Raw genomic sequence first — 16158 nt, 5'->3', positions numbered from 1 at the left:
GGGTGCCTCAATCCCTTGAACTATGGCATTCCCCTATGCCCCTCATATAGGACTTCGGCACTCACCGTCCTTTGAACTGTCCCACGGCTCAGGAGCCACCCCCACTGTTCTCCATGAATTGCACCTCCAACATGATGATATTGTCCTCCAAACCAGAGCATGTGCACACAGCATCTCCGCGGGCCTGGTCCACGTAAACAGCACAGCTGCAATTCTGGCACTCGCTGCCCGTTCGTAGTGGGTCACCAGGGTCTGAACACCTCTAGGGCCCCAAATTACCCACACAATACTGATCACATTAGTCGCTCTAAACAGAGCACACAAATTCACTTAAAAGGAGAGGATGTGGCCGAACGGGGTAGAGCTGTCGTTATCAAATCTGAGGAACCTGGTTCGAGTCTCGGCATTGCCGCCCAACATCCTGTAATTCTGGGGAAATCACTTAATCTCCCTGTACCTACAAAAAAAACATGAATGTGTCCTTGTGTAACGTATCTTGTGCTCATGTAAAGCGCTCCGATACCGGATACTTTCAGGTCAAGCTCGCGCTCTATAGAACTCTGGGGGGAAAGAAAAAGAACCCCTATCTTTCCATTGCCAAAAGGTTCTGGCACTTGCAGCCAGCACTTCACTGGTCATGCACAATAGTATGTGCACACATGCTTTAAACATCCAACCTGGTACAGTTACAGCTCTCACAACTGCTCTTCTAACAGTTGTGGACATTGCAGTCCGTAGCCACTCCAGCTGAAGGCATACAGGAAGTAGTAGGCAGAATGCCTTTATGAACACAAAAGAAGGACAAGAACACAAAAGTTGGACGAGAACAGCACTACAGATAAAGGCTTCAAGTGGTAGGCGCTGGTAAACTCCGCCACGAAGTGGAGTGCTGACTTTTTGAAGAACTTCATGCTCAAAGTGGAGCGCGGAGTAGCAAAACTCTGCCAGCAGAGAGGAGTTTACCACCCACCCCTACTTATTATACAAAGTGTCACAGGGCACAAACGGCCAATGTACCTGCTTTGTGTTTCTCTACAGACACTTGTGCGCCCCCTGTCCTACTATAGATTGCGTCAGAGCTAAATGTGCCCTGACGTGATCTTAAGGGAGTGTGTCTCCTTTGCAAAGGGAAGGGCATCATACAAATGAGGGAATCCTTAGTGCCTGCTTCATCAGGCCTCAAAAACTCTACTCGCCAGCTCGCTATGGCGAGTCAGATTTTATGAGGTTGAGCTATTTATAGCACCGAATTGCCTGTTCTAGCCAGTGAACTTAAACTGGAAAGGAACAGGTGCTCTATTCATTCAGAACCTGAATGAGCAATGAAAACATGTTTAAATCTTGTTTTTATCTTGATACATTTGCTATCTGATCAAGGACAGAGGTCAAATGTCAGTTGGTCTTTTTACAAATTGCTGCTTATCTTATCCCGGAAAATGGTGTTGACTTTTCTTTCTCTTACTACAGTTAGAAGTGATTGGACAATCATTGTGAATCAAAAGGCTGTAAGATTTCTGTTTTTTTTCCTAACACACAACATTTAAACAGTTTGTAAATGAATAGTACAAATATTTCTAAATATATTAGGAATTACGAAACCACATTTTTTTTGTAATTCAGGAGTGTGATGCAAATCAGAAGACTTTACTTGGTGATGTACAAATGACAAATATTTCTAACCACTCGATCTCTAAACATTGTTTGTATACTACATAGTTTTATAAGTAAGTAAAACCGCATACCAGTGGGAAATTTTGTGGTCATTTCAATGGCAAATCTGCTGATTACAAAGGAGTGTGCTACCACTTCATGCTTTAGGTATATATTTATTAAAAGTGTTACGTTTTTAAACACTCCTGCCCCAGTCCTGATGAAAATGCTGTTAATGAATTAAGAGGCAAGTCAGCGGTCATGTGTATCCTATATGTGGCTAGATTTGTATTATATCTCGAGCAAAAGTTTAGTTTATTAAGTCAAACAAAAGTGTTTTTTGTACAGCACATGCTGCATTCATGCGTTTGAATTTGCTGTCATATATGGTAAAGAAGAAAACGGTGACTCAGTGAGATAAAACATTTGCCCAGGATCACATAATTTGAAACCTATTTATGGGTCAAGAGCATTATAATTAGGTAGAGTAGATCATTTAAGTCACTAGACCTAACTTTCTATGATATTTCAAGGCACCCTCATCTACCTCGGAGGGTGCCCCTTGGAAGCTGGCACAGGAGCACCAGGTACCACCCAAGGCATTGTCCAGATGGGTGCAGTGACTGACAACACCCTTCTGCAGCTGGTGCTCTACCCCCACCCCCGAAACCTAGCCCATATTGCCGACTATAGTGAAAGGCAGACTGGCCCCTTCAAACAGCTGCGGGTCTGCACTCTGAGCTTCATATTCACAATAGGGGGCACTGCCCCGGTCCATGCTTAGAGCACCCAGTTATGAGTGCACTGCGGTGCAGAGTGGGAGACAGCACCCTATATATAAGCAGACCAGAGGTGCAGAGATAGGAAGAATAAGAATGACTTAATTGTTCCTGCTGCGTGGGTGACAAGGGCAATAATACTCCAGTTGAAATGAGGCCGAAAAAGCAAAGTGAAGCGAAGGTGGCAACCCTAAATCACTGCCTTTGGCATGCCGATTTATGAAACTGGAAACAATATGCAGGTGATCCTCTAATTCCCTTTCGATTGCATCTACACTGCAATACGTATCTTTTTCCAAAGTAAACATGGTCATTCCAATGATCAGCCTATATCTTTACGGCTTGGTAGATGTTAAGCCAGGTTTCTCTTGTATGGACATGCTTAGGGGAGCACTTAGAGATTTTAAACACTAGGCTGACCATCCTGGTGCAATTAAATCTACTCCTGTACCTGTTACCACTGTTTCCTCCAGTGTTTAGGTTGACTATTCCTCCACACTCGACTGGGGGCATAGTTGGACTCTCTTGGTCTGTTTGGTAATTAATATTGGCCTGCCAGTTCACAGAGGTGTCTGGAGCGGATTGCTTAATACTGTGTTCACCACTTTAATAGGGCAGTGTGAGAAGCTGGATTCGGTTCTGGACAGGGTATGTGGTTAAAAGATTTTCCGTGGTTGTGACAAACTTCACAAAGCAAGGAAAACAAAAAGTGACAGTGGAAGGTTTGAATTATTCTAAGCTACTGCTATTTACTCTGAAACACATTCCAGTCCATTCAACAGTGTCACCGACCAAAAAGGCTGAAACCGGTCTGGCGTTGCTCGTTTTACCGTTGAAAGGGGATGTAGCCTGACAATTCGACGTTATCAATTTTCGTTGGAGCAAGACCAAAGAGGATTTAAAAAGCTTGCCATCCGAATATAGTTGCAGGATAAAGAAAAAAGGAAAAACAGAATAAATACCATCATATACTAGTTTTCACTTTCAACCTACAGCATTTCCTTGCTTGCCGGTCACTGCGCAAGTGCACCAAATTCATTTCTTATTCTTACCTATGGGCTTTTCAAACATGAGTTGATCTATTTTCATATGGTGGCAAACTCTCCCTGCTATTACCCTATAACACCATTTAGGTGTTGATTATCTCTATCTCAATTATGCCCACATTCTCATTTAGCTGACTGGTTCAGTTTAGTTATTGGAGACCTTTGGCCCCATCTGCAGGACGCAGGCGGCCCCTTTAATGCAGCCTGGCTCGCTTCAGAGGCCGGGACTCCTCCTCTGAAGTCACCGGCAGAGCACCAATCAGAGGCAACGAGGTCCCGTAAGGAGGAAGAGAGCAACGAGGAGGGCGCGAAAGCCCACGGAGGAGAAGAAGCCGGAGAGCGATCAGGGAAGGAGACAGCGAGCGAGGGAACGGACCGAGGACGAGCATCGGAGACCAGCAACGGAGGAGAAGGAAGCGCCGGCGATGAGAGGGTCGGAGGGCCAGGAGGCCAACTACACGGCGTCTCGCCCCGCCACGCGCCCGGAGGAGCGTGGCTGGGAAAGGTACGGGGCCGGATCCTGAGTTTGGTTTCCACACGGGGAGGGAGGTAGTTTATCAGTTATTAGTGGGGAGGTCACGGAGATATTCTTTTTGGTTGTTTGGCGAGACCTGTTCCCCCACAATCTCCCCTGTTTTTTCCAACGTAGCGTTGGTGGTGGACCCCGGTGACTCCTCACTCCCTTTCCCACACACTCCCAATACCGTCCAGAGAGCAGTAAGCCTAAAAGATTGCCTCTCTCTTCCTTTCATGCCCGCCGGAGCCCCCCCCTTATCGGACCAAGAACTCCAGGGGAAGGAGAGACCGACGACTTCCGGGAGAAAGAAAAGAACAAGAGCGAGGCTTCTTTCCACCTGTATGCTGTACTCTGCCTGAACATTAAAGAAGTCACAATCCTCAATACAGATTGGTGTCCCTCATTGGTCCACTCACGGGGTCACACCCCACCGTCACAAAGCCCTTCTCATCACCACCTGGGTCCCCATGATCCCCATGCGGCCGCTCTTGCCTCTCCTCCCACTTGCTGATGAGTAGACACACAAACTACCAATCACACCCCGAATGAGCCCCTTCTGAGCTAGGACGCAACAAGCAGTGTCTTCATCCCGGGTGGCGGTGTGCCATCGGCCGAGAGCCAAAAACTGTTCAGGCAGTTGCCTCAGCCCTCCCAACTCTGCACTCTTTAGCACCCGATGATGAAAAATGGCCATGGATTTGTGTCAACAGATTCCCCAGGCTAGGCAGGAGGAACAAAGAAGTGTATCTTGATACTCTGCCATCTTAGCCATACCCTAATGTGATATCTTTTAAATGCAAACTAGAATTAATTTAACTTACAATGTTTTATATTTGAGGTCAACTTAACATTTTGGGTGCTTCACAAACATTTTCCACAGGGGGTTTTGTTTGTTGTAAAAGGCAACAGCCCAGTTCAAAGACCACCATCCACTGTTCCATAAATTGGATTCACTGGTTTGTTTTGATACAGCCTTGAGCTATTTAAAAACCATGTACATCCAGCTAGGCTATATTTACAGCATAAACCGTCTTATGTAAATAATTGAAATTCACTATATGTACATTTATCCTGCATGGATATCCTTCAAATGTGGTGTGGCTATAGCACCCCCTTGACATGAAAATCAACTAGCAAAGCAAAGGGGTCCAAGTGTATGCTAAGTAGTCTCATTTGGTATACACACCGCTTTGTATGCCACTGTAACATTTCCACAGAAAATTAGAGCATATGAAAGACACTTTAAAGAAGAGACTAAGCAAGAGAAACAGAAGCTCACAGAGAGACTTACCAGAAGATGAACTTTTGGCATCTTGCTGCATGGTGCTTTAGTTTGTTAGACAGGTTTAAAAATGGCTCCAGTACTGTATTCCCTATTTAGGATTAGGAAAATGCATTAGTAATATTTACACTACACACATTTAGATTTCCTATATATATATATATATATCTCAGGCTAAGAAACATTTGTGCTAATATCCACTTAAATATTCTTCCTCTTAGCTACTCTGCCATTCACATTGGATTTAAGAGTTAAGATTTGGAAAGCAAACACATGTATGTGCAATGGGAATAGACGTGAGTCACTGCGTCTGGCCTATTAGCTACCAGTTGGGCCAATTTTAATATTATTGGTGACCTCAATCTGCACTTAGAAGCGAGCCAAGGCAGTGAGATTAGCAACTTTTTAGTGGACCTTGCTGCCCTACAACATACGCAATGCGCCCCGAATAGTACACACTTGGCAGGCCATCTGTTGGACCCCATTTTCTCTAATCTATCTGCCCTTGCAGTTAGCCCACCGCTCCCTATGAGCTGGTACGACCATTATCTGATGTCCATGACACTACAGGTATTAGGTCCTTCTCAGGATGTACCACAGAAACCAGTTCAAAAACGCCCTAGGTATAAATTGGATGCTGCCCACTTTTGTGACCTTCTCTTTAGTCAAGCACCCAGTCTTCCTAACAACCCTGATAGGGCAGATAGTATCCTGTCTGAAAAAAGCACAATGACACCTACAGTGCTAGTTGAATCATAGCTCTCTATTTTTTTATTGCTCCAGAGACAAAATGTCAGGGAGAGGTTGGGCAGGAGTCAACACAGATGAGGGATTGCGGTGCAATACCAAGGAAGGGTAGGGGCAAGCAGACAGACAATGGAGGTTCTTTGCAAGCAGCTGGAGGCAAGCAAACTGACTACACTCAGATGGTGGCCACGGGGGCTGCAGGCAATCACATGAACAATGGTGGGTGTAGGTAGTGGCTGGGACAAACAGATGGACAACAGAGCAAGTGACAAGCTTGGCCAAAAAGATGAAGAATACAGGGTGAGAGGGAGGGTCTGGGGCAAGCTGACAGCTGCCCTGCCCCGACCCTGCTCTGCTTTGCTGTCCCGGTCTCCGCACTGCCCCTCCCAGGTACTTGCCCGGCACCCAGGTCCACTAATGGAGGCAGCAAAAGACACACAATTGATGGACGGAATGCAGAACAAATCAAAACATTCACCCCCAGTCAAAAGATCTAGAATAAATCCATCATTCTTTTGCTCACCATACAACCCCAGTTTAGACCTGGCCATATGCAATTTAGTCTTGATCCTGTGCCTCAAGGGAACAGTCTAGCCTGAACTGCCAAGCCAGGTCCTCCCTAGACCAGAAACAAGCATCCTAGGACCGGTTTCGGGATTTCATCCCTCATCAGCCAGGATAGCTTGAATCCAGCGGCACAGTGAGCCCGGACCCACGTCTGGGCATACCCGGCGCACTTAGGGCAAAAAAGCAAAAGACACACAATTGATGGACAGAATGCAGAACAAATCAAAACATTCACCCCCAGTCAAAAGTTATAGTTTAAATCCATCATTATTTTGCTCAGTGTTGGGCTTGGCCCTTTTTGGCTAAAGTTCCCTAAACGTTTTGCCTTCCCCCAGGCCTTTTTTCTGACATGGTGTTGCCAACTTAGATGCTTTGGGCACTTTGCCACTGCTGATCAGTGTCAAAAAGTGTTATGGTAATTGATTGTCCATAATTGGTATATTTGCTGTACTAGTAAAGTACCTAGTAAAGTGCACTTTGTGTGCCAGGGCTAGTAACACAAATGCTACTTACAACAAGCTGACCTGCATCTGGAGTGTAGGGTGGGAGGGGGGGGGGGGGGGAGTAGCCCCTGGAGGTAAAGAAGCCTGGGCCGCCGCCATAAAACAATGGCTCCATCACCTGCTGAGTGATTGAGGAACCAGACCCCCACTATCAAAGGAAGAAGGTGCCACTGGCAGGGAGACTCCCAGAACGGATTTAGACAGGGGTCAATGGCCCCTGAACACAAAGACTTCAAAGACATTTAGGGGTATAACTATGAGAGCTGAAACCCCTGAACGTTGGACTGATCAAGACTGAAAAGGATTGCAACTACTTTGTGGTCAAGAGGAACCTCTGCCAAGGACAAACAGCTGAAGAGACTGAAGAAAATGACTGACCCTTGCTGTGTGTTCTGGGGCTGGCCTGCAGTTTGCTGCTTTAACTAAGGAGAAGCTAAGGGACTTTGCTGTGTGCTGTGTCCCTCTACTTGAAAGGACTTTGCTGTGTCCCGAAGTAACTTGTCCCCAAGGGCCAGAGGAGAGCTGGCTCCCTGTTGTGGAAACTCAGGAACATCAAAGTTTCCAAGTGCGTCTCAGCAGCGCTGTGTGCATGTGCTTTTTGCAGCCTGAGACCTTCGTAAGCATTGCATCTGAACTGGGTGGCCCGAAGCCCATCCAAGTCTCAGCGATGCTATGTGCGTGTGCTTTATGCAGCCCGAGTCCTTCGTAAGCATTGCCTGGGACTGTGTGAGCCAAAACCTAACCGAGTCTCAGCGACGCTTTGTGCGTGTGCAGCCTGAGACTGCTGTGGGAGTCCGTGGTTCTGGTTGGAAATTGCCCCGTGACTGCAGTACCCCCGCTGGATGATTCATCGTCCACGCCGCTGTGTAGCTGTTGTGGCCCGAACCGTCATCGAAACAAAGGCTGCGGATCAAGATCGCCGACGCCAGCCCGAGTCGCAACAAGCTGAAGGATTTCATAAAGCTACGGAAGTTGTGAAGTGATCGTGATCGCTGTTCGCAAGAGGAATCTGCCCAAGATCGTCAGCAACAGATAAGGCAGTGCCGTAACCTGTCCGGCTACAGCGTCATCTGCATCGGAGCTGCATCCACATCGGAAGCGCCCAGCAGGACGTCCGACGAGCGGGGAGAGAGAGAGAGAGCGAGGCAGCGCATCCCCCAGGTAAGGCTTGGACTCCGGTCGGAAGCCACAAGCGTTATACTTGCATTGCGAACTGCCGTACTACTTGCACTGAGGATTGCATTATTCCTGCATGACGAACTGCCTGATTATGTGCATTGAGTATTGAATTATTCTCGCATTACGAATGCTTAATTATTATCGTTAAAGAGTGCATTATACTTGCATTACGACCTGTTTGATTACGTGCATTGAGGATTGCATTATTCTAGCATTACGAACTGCCTGATTACTTGCATTGAGGATTGCATTTTTCTTGCATTATGAACTGCATTAGTCTGATGATACGAACGGCATTACGAACTGCATAACATTGCATTAGGACTGCATTTGAACATCGTGAACTGCTCATTAATACCGCAAGAACCTACAAGTGTTTGTTGGCCTAATAACCGGCAAAGTGAAATATTACGAATACGCATATGTTGGATTCTTATCGTGTGGTCTTACCGTATTTTTCTTCTTGATAAAGATACCTCTATTTTCATACCTGTTTACTAATCTTACTCAAGCCGGTTTACTAATCTTACTCGACCTGTCATCAGCATTTGACACCGTCAAACACGGCAACTTGCTAGAGCTCCTGAAACACAGAATGGGATAATCCGGAGCTGTATTTAACTGGTTCGCCTCTTTCCTCCAAAAGAGATCTCAAAGGTTCAAGGTCAATCAATCCTTGTCCAATCCCATGCCTGTCACATTAGGAGTTCCGCAAGGTTCCTCCCTCTCACTCACTCTTTTCAACCTTTTCATGGAACCACTCACCGAACTTCTCAGTCTCTCCAATATTCACTTCCATATGTATGTAGACAACACCCAAATCTACATCAAGATCCACTCACTTGAAGACATCAAATCACTCAACGCAACACTACAAAAAACCCAAGCATGGCTGGCCAAAAACCATCTGAAACTAAACTCCCTCAAAACGGAGTTCCTCTTAATCGCTCCCCCTAACAAAGCATCCACTATCATGGACTGGATGAAGCACCTAACAGCTCTCAAAGGATAACCTGTCATTGTTAAATCAGCAAAATCGCTAGGTCTGACTCTGGACAGTAACCTAAAGATGCAGAAACATATCAGCACTTCCACAAAAGGAGCGAACTTCCACATGAAGACCCTGCGAAAACTGAAACCCTTCCTGCCAGCTTACGACTTCAAACAAGCAGTTCAAGCCCTAGTAATGCCAAGAGTGGAATATGGGGCTGTAACCTTATGCGGCCTTCCAAGGTCGTCGACAGCCCCGCTAAAAGCCACTATCAACTCAGCTGCGAGACTCATCAATGGCTCAAAGAGAACCTCTCACATCTCCCCAGACCTTGGAGCCCTCAACTGGCTACCGTTTGAAGCTAGAATTTATCTGAAAATCGCATGCATGACGCATCCCAACTCTCCGAACTACCTAGCTCAGAAATTGGTGCTCTCTGCTGGTAATAGAGCCTCCAGGAGTGCCAAGACTCTTCTACTGAAACCACAACATTTTGCCAAGAAAAAAAACCTACAACTGATCATTCTCTGTAATGGCTACCAGGATATGGAATGCTTGCCCACAGAAACAAGACTGAATCCTTCTACTGCCTCCTTCAAAAAAGAAGTGAAAGCGATTTTCATGGCTAAACTCACGTAACCTTACTGACTCATTACTGTATTTTAATTACCAGTCTGTTTCATTGAGCTTCACATTTTAATCGCTAGTTCTATATCTATTTGAGTATGGTATATCTAAATCACGTATAACTGTGTTTTTTCTATGTCTATTCTTATGTCCAACATCTGACATGTAAAGCGCTCTGATAGCCGCAAGGGTCTTGTTTGCACTATATAAAACCTTCAAATAAATAAATAAATACATCAGTGTGGTGTCCAATTGTGGTGGTATCACTGTGTCACTGGGAGTGTGGTTGCAAATACTTTACAAATTGCCTTTAAGATAAGCCTAGCTGCTCGTGACAAGCTACCAGGGGGTGAGCAGGGGTTATCAAAGAGGGTGCCCCTCCTTTCCCTGACTAGAAGCAAGGGTCCCTATTTGGACTACAGCCACTCCCTCAGCCAACTAGAGACCCCCAGTTCTAACACTCACCATTACACCCCAGTTTAGACCCGGCCATATGCAAATGCCACTGACGTACCGCCAGTTGGACAACACCCAGCGCCAGGACCCGTGGCCCTCCCACTGCTCGACAGTTCACTGCCAAGGAACTCCAGGACCTGGATCCCGGACCAAAAAAAACTCAGCTGCGTCTCCTTCTCCCCACGATCCACCAAAGGACCCTTCACCTGCCGACACTGCCACTTCTCCTGCGACACAACCTACTAAAGATCCCGTACCACTCCTGCCCACAAGACCAAGAACACCCCCACAACTGCTCCATTGCCCGCTCACTCTGCAAATTGCCACGGAAATCTCAGACACCATCACCACCCTCTCAACGGACTTTGCCTCCATCACTGAAAGGTGGATCAACCCCTCCTCAAACCCCGACATCACCACCGCCACTACCGAAGGCTATAAGATGCTTCTAATTATAGGCCAATCTCGCTCCTTCCAGCACTGACCAAGATCCTGGAGAAACACGTGCACAGCGTGCTTTCTAACTTCCTGGAGTCTAATGAGTTACTTCATGAATCCCAATCGGGCTTTCGTTCCAACTTAAGCACCGAGACGGCGCTCCTGGAAGTCTCGGAGATCGTGAAGGAGGTGCTGGACACAGGAGGCAGGGTGATGTTAGTCATGTTAGACCTGTCGGCGGCGTTTGACACCGTCCCCCACGAGGATCTCCTCACTAGACTTCATAACATCGGTCTAGGGGGGACGGTGCTCAACTGGTTTCGTTCCTTTCTGGCCAACCGCCGGCAGACGGTCTGGGTCCCACCCGGGTCCGCCGAGATGCCGCCATTGGGAGTCGGAGTGCCTCAGGGCTCTGTACTGAGCCCCACTCTATTTAACATCCTTATGACCCCTCTGGCGACACTGGCGGAGTCCTACGGGGCCCGGATCGTCTCTTATGCTGACGACACCCAGCTTCTATTCACCTGTCGTAAGAGCGAAGAGTTCGATGGAGAAAGGATCTGCGAGTGCCTTGGGGCTGTCTTTAGCTGGTTTTCACACAACAGCCTCAAATGCAACTCGGACAAATCCGAAATACTATTCTTCGGATGCCCATCAGAACCAGATTGGCAGGGATGGTGGCCTGCTGACATGTTCCCTCCCACTCAGTCCTCTAAGTGGGCTAAGAACCTGGGGGTTAAAATTGACAACGAGCTCTCGCTCAAATCCCAGGTTTCCACTCTTATGGGAACATGCTTTGGGATACTCAGAATGTTGCGCAAGTTCTTTCCCCTTCTCTCGGAGGAACATCGGAGGATCACTGTTCAGGCACTCATAGGGTCCAGATTGGACTATGCAAATGTCCTATATCTGGGTCTGCCTGAATACCTCCTCCAGCGTTTGCAGGTTACTCAGAACGCTGCTGCTCGTGCAATTTTTGGCCTGCACTGCCGCACCAGTGCCTCCAATCTCCTCGTATCCCTTCACTGGCTTCCGGTGCCGAAGAGGATACTTTTCAAGGCCATGACTCCCGCCCATAAGGCCTTGCATGGCAATGGTGCCAAATATCTTCAGAGGAGGCTGGACTTCTATCGACCTGTACGATCCCTCAGGTCAGAAGCTTTGGCTTTGGCTCGGGTGCCACGCATCAAAAGGGCTCGGCTAGGCGGCCGGTCCTTTAGCTTTCTTGCTCCGCAGCTATGGAATTCCTTACCGGTGTCCTTGCGAAACACCGCTAACCTGCTTGCCTTCAGAAAAGACTTAAAAACCTGGCTGTTCACTGGATAATCTGCCCCCTCTTTAGGCCCCTGCTCTTTTTACTATTATGTTTTCCAGCTCTTTCTTTGGTTTGGAGCACAAAAGCGCCGGGACACTCCTTTGGAGTAGCCGTTGCGCTATAAAAGTCCCATTTAACATAACATAACATAACATGCTACACCAAGACAGCACCATCAAACATGATGGAAGCACCGCCGTCATCTTCAAGGAAACCATCAGATGCACCATCACCAACGACAACTCCACGCCTCTCATGAAACACATCAACTTCCTACTACAAACTGACGTGAAGACCAATATAAGAGGTAACCTCGCCTACAGACCCCGAGCAACATTCATCGCCCCCTAGCAATCGACTCTCTTCACTACGTCCTACTCTGCAACCTCAACTTCCACATTGACAAACCCAACAATGCCAACTCCATCTGCCTCCTGGAGAACCTGAAAACAGAGGCCTCACCCAAGTGGTCACCAAACCCAAGCACAAAGCTTGGCACACACTCGACCCAGTCTTCAACTCCAGCAACAAAATAAAATACAGCCACAACACAGAACTGGGGGTGAGTGCTTGCAATGTTCAACACTCCGTCCATCATTTCCTTTGGTTTTTGCTTTGTTCGCCATAAGTTGGCAGGGTATGCTCAGACGTGAGTCCCTTGCTCACTTTGCCACTGGATTCAAGCAAGCCTGGCTGAAGACGGCTGAAATGCCAGAAACCGGTCGTAGGAAGCTTGTTTCCGGTCCAGGGAAGACATGGCTTGGCAGTTCGGGCTGGACTGTTCCCATGAAAGTGCAAACAACAGGGGTATACCCAATTGACCCTTTATAAACCTGGGTAAGTTACGTAATATCATACAAAGCAAAATGGTCTAAAGGAATTAATACACAGAGAAAATTTTTGAGTAGAGCACGTTTAATTACTCTCTCTGTTCCCATGAGGCACAGGGTCAGACTGATTTGCATATGGCCATGTCTGAACTGGGGTGGCAGAGTGGGCTAAAGAACGGTGATGGATTAAACCCAGATCAGTTGACTGGGGGTGAGTGCTTGCGATGTTCAACACTCCGTCCATCATTTCCTTTGGTTTTTACAACACAGAACTCACCAGGACTGACCACACTTTCTAGCTGGAGAATTGAGTCTGAGTTTCTGATGCCTTCTTTTCTTCAAAAGCTGCCTTATTTTGGTTGCTGATTTGTCTGCGAATATCTTTGAGCTGAGAATACTTTCCAGCTTATAATGCAAAGGCTTTGTGCACTAGTTATCTCTTCAGTACTCTTTATGGGCAACTAAACTGACACTTTTTTCTCTCATTATTCCAGTTTATTTAGGGAGTTTCCTTTACGTAACAGATTTGCTGTATTATCACTATATTAACTGTGAGTCTAACACATATATTGTTTTATTTTATAATCAAACATCAATAGATAGATTATATTAACTCTTAATGCAGACTTCTAGAGATTGTCTAATGAATAAAAAGATGAAAGACTAAAAAGATTTGGAAAATAAAATCCTTTAACTCACATTAATTCTCTTTATTGACTAAAGTTTTTAGGTCTCGCCTTGCTATCGCGTAAGCGATCGCAAAGCGAGACTATTGTAAAAGGGCATTTCAAAGTGCTCCCAAAAAGCGGATTGCATTGCTAGCACGCGCACAATCACGCGCTTGGTGCCGCCATGCACTCCGCTTTTTGGGAGCACTTCAAAGGGTCCGCTCCCCCACCTGGAATGCGCTCCCCCGCCCCGCCAAGCGCGCGCGCCACGCTCCGCCGGGCTTGTTTGTTTTCCTTTCACTGCCGTGTCACTTTCAGTGAAAGCCCCTCCCACTCCCTCCTCGTCAGCTTCATGTTTTTTTTCAGCGGCGGGCTTGTCTTGTTTAAATTGCAACACAGCGTTCTCATTGGTGTTTTATTTTCAGCCTCTTACAAGCCTGGGCGTGATGTCAGCGATAATCCTTCTGCTGTTTCAGTTCCGCCATTTCATTTGGAATCTTGCAGTATCGACATTACCACCAGCTCAGCATTTCTTTCCATCGTGCATTAATATATTTGGTGATGTAACAGTTTTAAAATGTCTCTAGTGATTCGCCTTTACCATCCACCTCTAATCCAGCTCCTAGACTGTTACGGTGCCTGTGAGGCACTATCTACTATCGTCCCTTCTTCTTACAACCAGGACATTTCTCACACCCGCTCTCCTTCGTTTCCTGCCATTCACCCATCCCCCTTTCTCACCTCATTTCACTCCATCATTGCTTTCTACTTCTTCCCGTCACTCTTTTCATATCTCTCATTCTCCCCTCTCACTTTCGAGCTTCCCCTCTCCGTCCTTTTCCTCTCGTCTCCCCGCCCTTCTCCCTTCTGTTTAATTATCTGTCTGCTGCTCTCTCCTTTTCACCTTCTTCTATCCTTACTTTCCTCTCTCCCTCGTATTGCCTCGCCCTCCCACGCCCTTTGTCTCTCTTCACTCCCTGTACCACCTTTCTTCCCCTGTAGTTACAATCTAATCGCGTTACACCCCTCTCCCGCGCCCTCGTCTCTCTTCTGCCCCTCCCTCCCCATCTCGCCTTCCTTCTCTTTTTGGCTCTGAGAGGGCGACATTTTAGTGGAGTACAATTAATATATTTGGTGATGTAACACTTTTAAAATGTCTCTAGTGATTCGCCTTTACCATCCACCTCTAATCCAGCTCCTAGACTGTTCCGGTGCCTGTGAGGCACTATCTACTATCGTCCCATCTTCTTACAACCAGGACATTTCTCACACCCGCTCTCCTTCGTTTCCTGCCATTCACCCATCCCCCTTTCTCACCTCAATTCACTCCATCATTGCTTTCTACTTCTTCCCGTCACTCTTTTCATATCTCTCATTCTCCCCTCTCACTTCTCAGCTTCCCCTCTCCGTCCTTTTCCTCTCGTCTCCCCGCCCTTCTCCCTTCTGTTTAATTATCTGTCTGCTGCTCTCTCCTTTTCACCTTCTTCTATCCTTACTTTCCTCTCTCCCTCGTATTGCCTCGCCCTCCCACGCCCTTTGTCTCTCTTCACTCCCTGTACCACCTTTCTTCCCCTGTAGTTACAATCTAATCGCGTTACACCCCTCTCCCGCGCCCTCGTCTCTCTTCTGCCCCTCCCTCCCCATCTCGCCTCCCTTCTCTTTTTGGCTCTGAGAGGGCGACATTTTAGTGGAGTACAAAAATTAAACAAGCATTTGCAATGCAATAGGTATCACAGTTACACGAGTTAAAGCTATTGGCATTGTAAATGACAATGCCAATAGGCATTGTTATTTGCAATGTCAATAGCTCAAACTTGCGTAAATGCGAGACCTAATGCATTGCAAATGCTTGTTAATGATTTATTAGAAGGGTTGATGTTTGCTCCTCATTTCTCTTTGTCGACTATCAAAAGGGCCATATGACTAGGCCTGGGCGGTAAATTCCGTTCCGTTCGCGGAATTTGGGTTATTTCACGTTCCGCGGAGAACGCGAAATTGCCCAAAAATCTGCGTTCCGCATCTTCGCGAAGTTTTTTGCTTGTTCGCGTTCTCAATATGCGTGTTCGCGAGATATTTCACCCCGAGCACGCAAACAGCGATCGCGAACAGGAAAAAAGTATCGCGAACAAGCAATTCCGCGTGTTCGCGGAATTTCTGCGTGTTCGCGGAGATTTTTTACCGTTTCGCGGAGATTTGCGTAACGCGATTACGCAAATTCCGCCCACCCCTACATATGACCAGGGTGGGGGTTAATTAGTAACTATACATTAAGATTGAGATATTAAAAAAACCTTATATGCCTATTATGCACGGGGCTTTGTACTTTCAGGGGAAAGACCAGAATACACATATACTCTTGTCAAATGCTTAATCCTAAAGGCAGCTGAGAGCAGTGGACGAACACAAGTACTTCGGTCATGCTGCAGGGGAGGGACAAACACAAGAAGAGGAAGGAAAGACCGTATAAGCTAATGTATCAGAAGCTTGCACATAAGAGTGCCAAACACAACCAATGGTGCGTGAAGTGCAGGCTCAAGGCTCACTGTAAGCAACAACAAAATCT

At 46.9% G+C, this 16158-nt stretch overlaps 1 protein-coding gene across 1 annotated transcript in view; it reads right to left on the bottom strand.

Moving 5' to 3' along the window:
- POP4 (POP4 ribonuclease P/MRP subunit) overlaps positions 1–16158 on the bottom strand; it is a 101886-nt gene that overhangs the window by 83995 nt on the left and 1733 nt on the right. Inside the window, exon 2 of the mRNA XM_085638926.1 lies at positions 5284–5365. Coding sequence (XP_085495052.1) covers positions 5284–5314 — 31 coding nt within the window. The 5' untranslated portion in view covers positions 5315–5365. The remainder of the gene's footprint in view (positions 1–5283; positions 5366–16158) is intronic.

The sequence above is a fragment of the Triturus cristatus genome, chromosome 12 (genome assembly GCF_964204655.1).
Source record: "Triturus cristatus chromosome 12, aTriCri1.1, whole genome shotgun sequence".
NCBI classification, from domain to species: domain Eukaryota; kingdom Metazoa; phylum Chordata; class Amphibia; order Caudata; family Salamandridae; genus Triturus; species Triturus cristatus.
Note: the sequence above shows the minus strand (reverse complement) of the source record. Positions and strands in the feature narration are given on the sequence as shown.